At 29.8% G+C, this 10,998-nt stretch overlaps 2 protein-coding genes across 2 annotated transcripts in view; one reads left to right on the plus strand and one right to left on the minus strand.

Annotated features, from left to right (window-relative positions):
• The window catches only part of LOC108738040 (centrosomal protein of 97 kDa), a 20,661-nt gene extending 9,691 nt beyond the window's left edge, over positions 1-10,970 (plus strand). Inside the window, exons 10-15 of the mRNA XM_025976164.1 lie at positions 4,466-4,506; positions 6,003-6,287; positions 6,504-6,720; positions 6,872-7,006; positions 8,632-8,899; positions 9,015-10,970. Coding sequence (XP_025831949.1) covers positions 4,466-4,506; positions 6,003-6,287; positions 6,504-6,720; positions 6,872-7,006; positions 8,632-8,899; positions 9,015-9,100 — 1,032 coding nt within the window. The 3' untranslated portion in view covers positions 9,101-10,970. The remainder of the gene's footprint in view (positions 1-4,465; positions 4,507-6,002; positions 6,288-6,503; positions 6,721-6,871; positions 7,007-8,631; positions 8,900-9,014) is intronic.
• LOC108738037 (peptidyl-prolyl cis-trans isomerase D-like) lies at positions 9-4,222 on the minus strand. Its single transcript, XM_018471251.2, has 3 exons — positions 3,981-4,222; positions 3,042-3,416; positions 9-2,990 (listed from the first exon to the last, which is right to left on the minus strand). The coding sequence occupies exons 1-3, from the start codon at positions 4,143-4,145 to the stop codon at positions 2,760-2,762; spliced, it is 771 nt and encodes a 256-aa protein (XP_018326753.1). The 5' UTR covers positions 4,146-4,222; the 3' UTR covers positions 9-2,759.
• Positions 10,971-10,998: the final 28 nt, after the last annotated feature.

The raw sequence follows: 10,998 nt of genomic DNA on the forward strand, positions 1-10,998 counted from the left end.
ACTATATTTACACCTTAGTGCAATATTGAAGGAAAGTATTTATATCAAATAGTTACATAATTTACTGCCTTAATACAACTAATAACGTGGTTTTGGATTGTTCTGAAATGTATCTGCAGAACAAGAATACGCTGTTAATTAATATTGCATTTATTTTGTATCTGCTGAATGCTTTATCAAGACGTTACTATTATTTTAAAATTCTACAGTTTCATAAAAGTGGTCTTAAACTTAAGTTGCTATTATCTTTCCAGTTTCAGTTAAACTTTCTTATAAATAGCAAATAAGAATTAAAAAATTATTAAAACATGAAATATTTCAAACACAGTTGTTTCGAAAATATTTTGATAAGAAATTACGTTTATGATGAATACATCGAGATTTCTTCAGTGAAATTAATAATAGGCGAAGCCTTGTTTAAAGGATATTTCTTTTTTACTACATTATAATTTTTTCAATATATAAAATCGAGTCGATACTTTGTACTGTGTAAAGAACCAGAAGTTACTTGTTTTCAAAAGTAGGTACAACCACTTTTCATAGTTGTCTTTACATTTTAACACAATTTTTTGATAAAATATGTAACAGAAAATGTTTATATATAGACAGCCACTAACCGAGCCAGAAGTTTTTTGTGCAATGTTAATATATAATAAAATAAGATGTTCTGCCTTAATCACCGCGAAATTAAAAAGTGAAAATGCTGAACGAAATGCCTTTTTGCAGCGTTGTATAAATTGCATAGGTAATAATAAGTAATAATAATGGTATTATAATAAATGATTACTGCTAAGGTCATTTGTACATAAGTCGCAGCCATCCATTTATTTATTGTATGTTATGCGCACTGCATACTATTATTTCGTTTTTAAAAAAAAATACACGATCTTATTACCCATTGTTAAAACTTTACTATCAATAAAAAATATTTGCCTTTATATTTGTAATATATGGTAGATAAACGATAAAATTTTTTCATATCATAGTAGAACAAATGCAATCTTCAAAACTAACTCTATATGTCACAGCGCATTGCTTTATTCAGTTATTAATTTTTAGTACGTAGAATGTATCAGAAAATAATGTTAGGCAGAATAAGGGAAGTTGTGGATCTCAATTATAATTTAAAATACTTTCTATACATATATAGAACATATTCTTATTTGCTTTACGTGTTTCGTAAGACCATCGTCACACATTTGAAATACTACAGTTAGCAGTAAATGTTAGTAGATGGCAATATACTGTCCATAACTTGATGAAATAGGAGATTGTGGTATGGATGCATAAATAAGACAAAATTTACTACTCAATAACACAATACAATTCCCAAAATTACAATATGAGCATTGAAGGGCAAGATTTATTTTATTTGCCCTCGCCCTTCCCGGTAGTTTATACTATCCTAATTTAGGAAAGCTTAATTAATACGTAATTATTGAGATTCGATATTATGATACGTTGTTAATTTAAATGCAGGCGGGACGCACTCTATTAGATTTAATGGGACCCGCCTGCATTTAAATTTACTTTAATTTAGCAATGCATTATAGTAATTTTTTCGAATCTTAATAAATTAGGATAGTATAAACTACCGGGAAGGGTCAGTCCAACGTTAAGAAAATGTAAAGAACTCTCGTACCTATAAGGTATTTAATAATTTAAACTTGGTATTTTTTAAATTGGAGTCGGGTCTTTTAGTTTTTTTTAATCATTTATTTACTTATCTCTATCAATAGAAATCTTAATATACCATTAAAAATTTTTTGGGTGGACAAAAGAACAGAAATCATTTGTATATTTTTTAGGGGTGTTACTTAGACCTGTGAATGGAAATGTCATTATCCTTAAATTACTGCTTGTCAAGTATCTTACAAACCGTGAAACTCCCTTTTTCTTGTAATATATAAAGGATTTGCATAATCAACAACTTCTTTTCGACTTCGTGCTTGTTTAGTTACATACATAAACAAGTTTTTGTTCGTCACCAGTGTAAATCGGATTGCACATTTTCTCAGAAACTCCTTTAAGGCAATTGGTTGTTGCAAATAGTTTGACGCGAAGTTGCAGCTAAATGCTCGTTATAAATAAAATAGATATTCTAACAAATCATCAGGGAATTCGATAAAAACATAAAATATCAGGTAGTTTGAATATTATTAGAATTCGAGTACTCTGTCATCAGTATTACTTGGTCTTATACATTTCCAATAAAAATCACAATCGTTTTTTAATTTAATAGTTATTTGGAATTGGTAAAACAACCTTATTAATCGGGTCTTTATTATCTAGTTACATATCTTCATTTTAGCAAGATTATCGAGTTATTATGGAAATTTATTTTTGCATTCTAATTCGTTTAAATTTATCTATTTTAAAAAACTTAATTAACAATTAAAAGATCTAAATAAAACACCATTTTAAGTACTAGTCATTTACAATAATAGTTTTATTTAAATATTTTCTAACGATTTTTCAGTAACAGAAAAAAGTATTTCAACATTAAAGCATTTTAGTTAACAAAAATTGCTTCTTTCCCAGTTTAAAATAATAACATTTACATTTAAATTTAGATTAATTACATATTATTTTAATTATATGCGTTTGTTGAAGGTAATGCGTTTGCACTTTTTGCGTTAATAAAATTCCTTCGGTAATAAAATAAATATCTCTTTTGAAAGCACATTTAAATTATCCTGATTAAACTAAATTCATAATTTCATTGTAACTTTTCACAGTTCAATAAAAACGTTCACTGTTTAGCTTTGCATATTCTTAAACATTTTAGTAAAAAGGATTTTTTCTTTTAATAAATAGTTACTTTTTAGTTTCATAACATTTTCCAGTTCGTTAATTACTTCTTTTTCCTTTGGATACAATTTCAATAAATTTTTTAAGTCATTTAATGCTTCGTCATATTCTTTTAGACCCACTCTTGCCTGTGCTCTTCTAAATAAAGCTTTCCTGTCGTCTGGATTTATACTTAAAATCTACAAACATTTTTTTTAATGTTCCATTATTAACTTACATAATTTTATTACCTTATTACAGACTTTTAATGCATCCAAGTGCTTTCCTTTCTTCAATTTTACAGCCGCAAAATTTAACATTGACGTTACTTTGACCGAATGAGCTTCTTTTTCATTAAATGGTAACTTTTTCTTTTCTAAGTACTCTATATATCTTATCGCTTTTTTATATTTTCTATGGGCATCATAAAATTGTTTGTTTTTATAGTAAAAATTTCCAGAGTTTTTAATCATACTAGCGGCTTTGATAAATTCGTCGGGTTGTTTTTCCGTTTCAATTTCCCAATCGTCAGGCCAAGGAGGAAATGTATCTTCGGTACTGTCGTGTTCGGAAACATCTAACGGCGCCCCATTTTTTAGTTCTCCACAATCTTCTATTACACATGGCTAAAATTTACCATAAACTATTCTGAAATGCTGGAGAAATGAGACGTCATTTTGCAAGCGCTAGTTTGTAGAAATTCAAACTTTTTTATTATAACAAAAAAGGAAATTATTCCGAAATATTTGAACTGAACTATTAGGCTTTGTTGAAACATGATTATTTACTTAAAGGGTCCCGTTTCAAAAAGACAAAAAGGACCCTTACTGTTGTTATTTTCGAAATGTGCAGGCCGAAAAATTTAAAGCAAGAAAGCATTACGTTAATATTACGAGAAAAATAAAATGATTGAATTTTTGTCCTTATTTGCCTCTGTTTTAATGTAATATACTACAGAAATTGTAAATGAATGTAAGGAACCCTTGACACGCGATTTAAACTGATGTCTGGATTAATTTACCATTCTTTAATTTAATGGTTAAAAAATTGAAGCTTGTTCGAAATATAAAAAAGAGAAGAGGAGGGAAGTTTTTGTATTAGAAGTCATTTGGTATGAATTCATTTTACTAACAGTCATTTAATTAAATTTTTAAGTGTCCCCAGTTATCTTTATTTCTGAAATATCATACCTCCAAAGGTACATCTTCGTTTCGTGGTACATCTGACATTTCTTTAATTACGTTAAGTCCTCTCACCACCTTTCCAAATGCTACATTTCGACCATCCAAATGGTTGCAAGGGACAGTTGTAATATAAAATTGTGAATTGTTTGTGTTTGGTCCCTTATTGGCCATCCCTACAATGCCCTCCTCGTTATGCTGAAAATTAATTTTTGAAACGGAGCTTGTCAACTTTTAAATGAAAATACATAAGAACACTGGTACATTCACATTATATGAAGTAGTCAATGTGCTATTAGTTTTTTATATTTTTTTAATAATTTAAATNTTTTTATTATTAAAATTTTTAGAACTCACTAATACTCCGTTACAAGCTCTTACTAAATTAGTGCCGGTACCTGAATCTCTTATGAGTCCTGATTATCGACCATCACCCTTAATTAATCGAATAACTCAATCACCGCCTGTAAATAACATAAAACCACAGTCAAAAGCCATTCCGGTTACGAAAAGTCCTCGAATGTCACGAGCTGCAGTTAACAGAACAAAGGGATCGGAACTTAGGAAGGGTGTACAGACGAAGAATGCCCAAAACCTAACGTAAGTTCAAAAATATGTTCTTGGTCAATATTATGTTGAAACTGTCGGATTTAAATCGCATTTTCGAACACTTTAGTTCTCATCAGCTCGCCATAGACAACTCCGACAGCTTCAATTCACTTGCTGCTATTAAACGTTTAATGAATAGATGCGCACAACGCAGTGAACGCCATCCGCAGAAATCTGCCATTCATTGCGGGATGCAATAATTCAGTTTAACAAGTCGATAACCTTATTTGAAAAAGGTCTTGTCGAACGTTATTGAATCTCGCAATGGTTGGTAGGTTAAGTTAGGTTCTGTGATGTTGTTCACTACGCTTCAGGCTAGTTGAACTTTCAAGAAATGGTATTATTTACATGACAAATTGCATTTTCGGAGTTAACGATTTTACATCAGACTTCAAAAATTCAAAATGACTGACACATTGATTAAATGTCTCGTCGTTTTGCATGAAAAACAATGTACAAGGACTTTCGGTGTCGCTTATAACATTTCAATGCAATTTTTTGTCGATTTGCATGAAAATTAAGAAAAAATGCATTAACGTTAATTAGTTAGAGTGACCGTAGGTATATGTATAATACATATATATATATATATAATTCTCTTCAAAATCAGCATATTGGTTATAAAATCGGTTTACACTAGTCTGGTTATGATCCGCTGCTTTCTTGCCTTTTCTAATTTATTTTTTTCTTTTAATGTTTGTTATTCTTGAAGATTAGTGCTGTAGGTTGTTTTGATTAATAATTTTGTTTATTGTTTGTATTATTTTACTTTTACTATTTATTTAGTTTACACGAGTTTTTGAAAAGAACCACTTTATGTTATATTTTAACGCTCAGGGACTCTAGTTCTGTTTTTTATTTTGGTGTAAATTCTGGTCATTTTAATGAATTTTATGATTCCATTCCGGACGGATGGTCATCCTAATTAGCGTATGAATGTTGAAATTTAAAAATCAAAATAGCTGACCTGTAATTTGCATGAACATGCTTCAATTTGGCCTTGTCTTTAGCAGAGTAAACTTTGCATATATTGTTAATAAGCAATAAAGAGTATTACCTCTTTAAATGTCAATTATAATCTAAAAGCACATCTCTGAAAGATCTCAGGAGCAATATTGACGTTATTGCTTGATAGATATGCGAGTATAGACAACTGAGAACTTTTGCTTTTGCTTTATGCTACAGTAGTGCTCCCTTTACTAAAAAAAAAAACTAGAATTTTTGATTTTCGGCTAGGCTTTTCGAAAATTCGATTTTCATTGTATGTAAATTACTTTTAAATGTAAGTAATATGTGTACAATGAAAATCATTTTTGTATGACGTGCGTATGACACTGAAATTGTCAAAATTACGTTAGTTTTTGTGTTACTTGTTCATTACGTTGTTTCTGTTTTTAGGAAATGTGAAACGACATCAAATAGTAATAACAAGACACCGCCATCGTGTCTACGTAAGTCAATAAGTAGCGATGACGAGTCAGAAATTTGTGTGTCTAAGCTGCAAACAATCCAAATGAAAGCCGAAGAAGCGAAGCGACTGCAACGAAATCCGGAAGTGACAACTAATAGTAGCAATGAGGATAAAGTTGAAAGGGCTGCCGTTAAAATTCAAAAGGTCTGGCGTGGCTACTATACTAGGAATAAGGATCAAAAAGTGATAGACATGCTAAAGGGTTTGCAAGCTCAAAGAGCGCAACAGTACATTGAGTGAGTATGAAAGTAGGATTATGAATTTTCTTCACAGCTTCACGATAAATAAAATTCGCGACAATATATTAGAAACGTACTGCAAATGATATCTTTAATTAATAAAATGCAATAATTTTACGATTTAAACACACAAGGCGTTTATACCATATTGTTGTTTTGAATATCTTGCAATACCTAGCATTTAACAAAACAATAGCATTTATTTGTTACCAGAAAGCTTACTACCGATATGGAATCTACAAAGGCAGCGTTAGAAAGCGAACGTAAAATTCAAATGCTGCAAATGCAGGCGATAAATGCATTATGGAAGAAAGTGTCAACGCTTCAGCAGTCTGAGAGCGGAGACAATCATCAAACACCAGATGCTACGCTGAACAGTTCAGAAGTGGTCAGAGATCTTGCTCAAACTTGCTGTATGCTTCAGTCTCAGGTAAAAATATGAATGAAAAAAGAAACAAAGTTGCAAATTTTACTTTTGAATAATATTCTACTTGTTTATAATAACTGTACTATTATATTGAAAGTTAATATAAAGTTAAAAAAAGCAGTAATTGGAGTATTTTTTTCGATTTTATGGACAGATTCAACAACTCCAAGGTTCAATGCAAGATATGATCAAATTTATGTCCATCTTGAGCCAGACATCGGGGATTCACCAACAAATCAAAGATGCAATTGCCACCCAAACAGAAATAAGTGCTGTCCATACCCCTCAGGTGAGTCGGTCTTACATATTTTGGTATGCTACTAAGGATAAGTAGTTAAAGCCACTCAAAGTTGGACGGAAAGGTGCCGTTGTCGATGATGCATAACATTTATATTTTAATTGTGGCAATCCCCCTACCGTAACAAAACCTAATCCCTTATTATCCCTGGTGCTTGGCACTTTATATATGAAAATCAGGAAATCCTCTCTCACCATAACCTAACCTAAACCAATGGTGCATAGCAGTTCCCATATGTCAATCAGGAATACTGTTCCCACTATAGCCTGACCTAGTGTATAGGGTATACCACGTAAACCCTGATGCAGAACATTTCACCACAATTGATTTACCTCACCACAACCATATTAATACATGATGAACTGAACAAAACCGAATGTTAATAATTATTATTTCTGAGAAAAAGTAGTCACTTTGTTACTGTAATATGCACTGTATACTTTATCAACTTGTACAACGAATTTTATATATTTATTTAGAAGCTTAACTAAATTAATGTAATATTAAAAGCGAATTTATATAATTTAGAATAACTGTCAATAATTATTGGGAAGCGTAAAAAAAAATTAGGGAAACATCACAGAGTGAGGGAAAACAGCAAGCCGCCTCTTCACCCTGCATTAATTTGTTTCTTCGTGATCTTGGATTCGACTCCTCATTTATTATTGATTCTACCATTTCAACTGTTGCTAATTAACCTACTAACCTAGTAGTAGACGTTGCCTTGCAGTTATAAATAAATAATTTAGATGTAGCAACTTTGTACCAGCAACCTAAATAAGAATTTATGGATACTATGCAACAATATAAATATATGTCGTCGAGAATTTTTTTACAGGCATTTTTTAGCTCTACAACTTTTCTACAGAAAGCGTTTATATATCTCTTATCGTTAAAAAACGCATTCATAAGAGCATTTTTTCATCGACTTATGTTGCAAAATTGGTCTCCACCGGGAAGGTCAAGTCCTAAATATTCATGAACGAATTTATGAAATCATATGAGTAGTTTTGGAAATTACCTCCTACATCCAAGTGTACAAGCTTTACCACTTTAAAATATTAGTACTTATACACAGATAGAAATGTATACATATTACCTTTATTTAAATTTTGTTTATTAAATAATTTCTTCTGCAGTGTCAAATGTTATCAATTTAGCATCAATGCCGTAAAATATAGTATATTTTTTATATTAAAAAACACAACATTAACAACGGTTTCATCAGAAGTATAACAATAAAATTAATGTAAGAATGTGAAGCATGTATCCTGGTGGTTAATGAGTGTTTAAAAACAGGTTTAAAAGTAAATTGATCTTTTTCAATTTGTTAACTTTCATAATTTCCAAAAGTGACGGTTTATAGTTTTTACCTTTATAATGTAAAATTTAATCATCATTAATAAAATTATGATCTTTATTTGTCAAATATTTAGCATAATTCGAATCAAGCTTTTTTACAATCAAAGGATTTTTTTGTGTTCAGATATAATTTTTTTAAAAGTATGTTCTGTATTAAATTTTATTACATGATTTAAAATGAGTGTATATTCTAAATATATTTTATTTTGTCGTCTGTTAAAGTATATTTACGTTAAATATCATACAAATTCCAGGGAGAAGCAGCAAAATTCTTTCCATTTCATAAACAAAGTCGACCATCTTCACTGCCCCTTCCTGTCCACCAACGTGTCAAAAATACTACCGTATCTAATACAAACACGGAACTGCAACAGTTTGCCGGAAGTCTAGTTGAAGACGTTATAAAGGACGTCAGTGAGACCGCCACCCAATGTGAGCAAAATGGAGAGACAAACAAGGACCAGGAGTCAAATTATCCAAACAACGACGGTGATGACGATTATAAGGATGCAACAACAGAAGGTAAAATTACGCTACACGATAGTACGAATGAAATCTGTGATGTCCAAAAGTAGACATTGACATATTTTTAAGTATTTAATTAGCTAGGTACTAATGTACGATACTTTATCGTTAGGCTCAAAATTATTTAACGAGATCGTCCTGCGAAAGCAACTGTATTTGAGAAGTAAAGGAAAAGTACTCTGCTCTAAATATGTATGAAGATTATCAAAATTTGTAACAAAATTAAAATATGTTGACCGTCTTTGACAAAGTACTTTCTAATAATCCAATAATAATAATAATAACTTTTATTCAAAAACTAATTATTTAAAACGGTCGTATTTTGATATATAGTAAATAGTCGCAAATTTTAATGAAAGTTAAGTAAAGTATACCAGATTTACAACTAACGAATCGTAGGAATTTCTTACTGAATGATATTCTATTATTTTTTAAACCGTACAAATTTAATCTGTTTTAATAATATGCTATTCTCAATAAGTTTAAAAAAATGACAATGAAGTTTATTTACGAAACTGCGGATATTTTTGGTATTTAAAAAAGTAGCCGGAAATAATTATATTTTTAATACCTTTAATATGTTTTGAACATTTCGAATGATTACATTCGTTTGTCTCATGACTGCATAGGGTATCTTCAAGATAATTAAGAATAGACCATTTATTTACATTTTTGAATAATGTGTAAGTAAACGCATTTTTAAAATGTCTGGTGTCTATTCTAATGCAAAATTTTAATTTTTTTGTAATTAAATGTGTTGTGTTTATGTTCCACGAAAGAAATTGCGATTTAACCTTTATTTCATTCATCGTAGTTTATTTTTATGGTAATTGGAAGCTTCTTTATGAATGAAAACATCATTTAGAAATACGTATATACGCATGAGTGGCTACCAGTAAATAAAATGATGATAAGTTTTGTCATAAAGAATAACGATTTTCTAACCAATCTTACATTTACGAGCAGCCAGTTATTACCTTTTTTGAGCTTTTACACGAGAATAATAAATACTTAGAACTTATTATCATAATACAGAAAGAAAAAACAATCTCGTACAGTTGTTATACCTACTTTAATATTTATTAAAAAAAGACGTCATGTTTACTCGTTGAGGCAGGCTAGATCAGTACTTTCAGAAATTAATAAGTTGCTAATTGAAATTCTAGGAAATTTGTATGTTTTATGCAACTATATTTACACCTTAGTGCAATATTGAAGGAAAGTATTTATATCAAATAGTTACATAATTTACTGCCTTAATACAACTAATAACGTGGTTTTGGATTGTTCTGAAATGTATCTGCAGAACAAGAATACGCTGTTAATTAATATTGCATTTATTTTGTATCTGCTGAATGCTTTATCAAGACGTTACTATTATTTTAAAATTCTACAGTTTCATAAAAGTGGTCTTAAACTTAAGTTGCTATTATCTTTCCAGTTTCAGTTAAACTTTCTTATAAATAACAAATAAGAATTAAAAAATTATTAAAACATGAAATATTTCAAACACAGTTGTTTCGAAAATATTTTGATAAGAAATTACGTTTATGATGAATACATCGAGATTTCTTCAGTGAAATTAATAATAGGCGAAGCCTTGTTTAAAGGATATTTCTTTTTTACTACATTATAATTTTTTCAATATATAAAATCGAGTCGATACTTTGTACTGTGTAAAGAACCAGAAGTTACTTGTTTTCAAAAGTAGGTACAACCACTTTTCATAGTTGTCTTTACATTTTAACACAATTTTTTGATAAAATATGTAACAGAAAATGTTTATATATAGACAGCCACTAACCGAGCCAGAAGTTTTTTGTGCAATGTTAATATATAATAAAATAAGATGTTCTGCCTTAATCACCGCGAAATTAAAAAGTGAAAATGCTGAACGAAATGCCTTTTTGCAGCGTTGTATAAATTGCATAGGTAATAATAAGTAATAATAATGGTATTATAATAAATGATTACTGCTAAGGTCATTTGTACATAAGTCGCAGCCATCCATTTATTTATTGTATGTTATGCGCACTGCATACTATTATTTCGTTTTTAAAAAAAAATACACGATCTAATTACCCATTGTTAAAACT

This window comes from Agrilus planipennis, unplaced genomic scaffold (genome assembly GCF_000699045.2).
Source record: "Agrilus planipennis isolate EAB-ADULT unplaced genomic scaffold, Apla_2.0 scaffold189, whole genome shotgun sequence".
Taxonomy (NCBI): Eukaryota; Metazoa; Arthropoda; class Insecta; order Coleoptera; family Buprestidae; genus Agrilus; species Agrilus planipennis.

Bases quoted from the DNA above. Each gene is read 5' to 3' on its own strand.
- LOC108738037 (XM_018471251.2), bottom strand. From the start codon at position 4,145: ATGGCCAATAAGGGACCAAACACAAACAATTCACAATTTTATATTACA. The intron at 3,417-3,980 runs GTATGATATTTC...GGTAAATTTTAG, and splicing joins ACGAAGATGTACCTTTGGAG to CCATGTGTAATAGAAGATTG. The intron at 2,991-3,041 runs GTAATAAAATTA...AAATGTTTGTAG, and splicing joins CATTAAAAGTCTGTAATAAG to ATTTTAAGTATAAATCCAGA.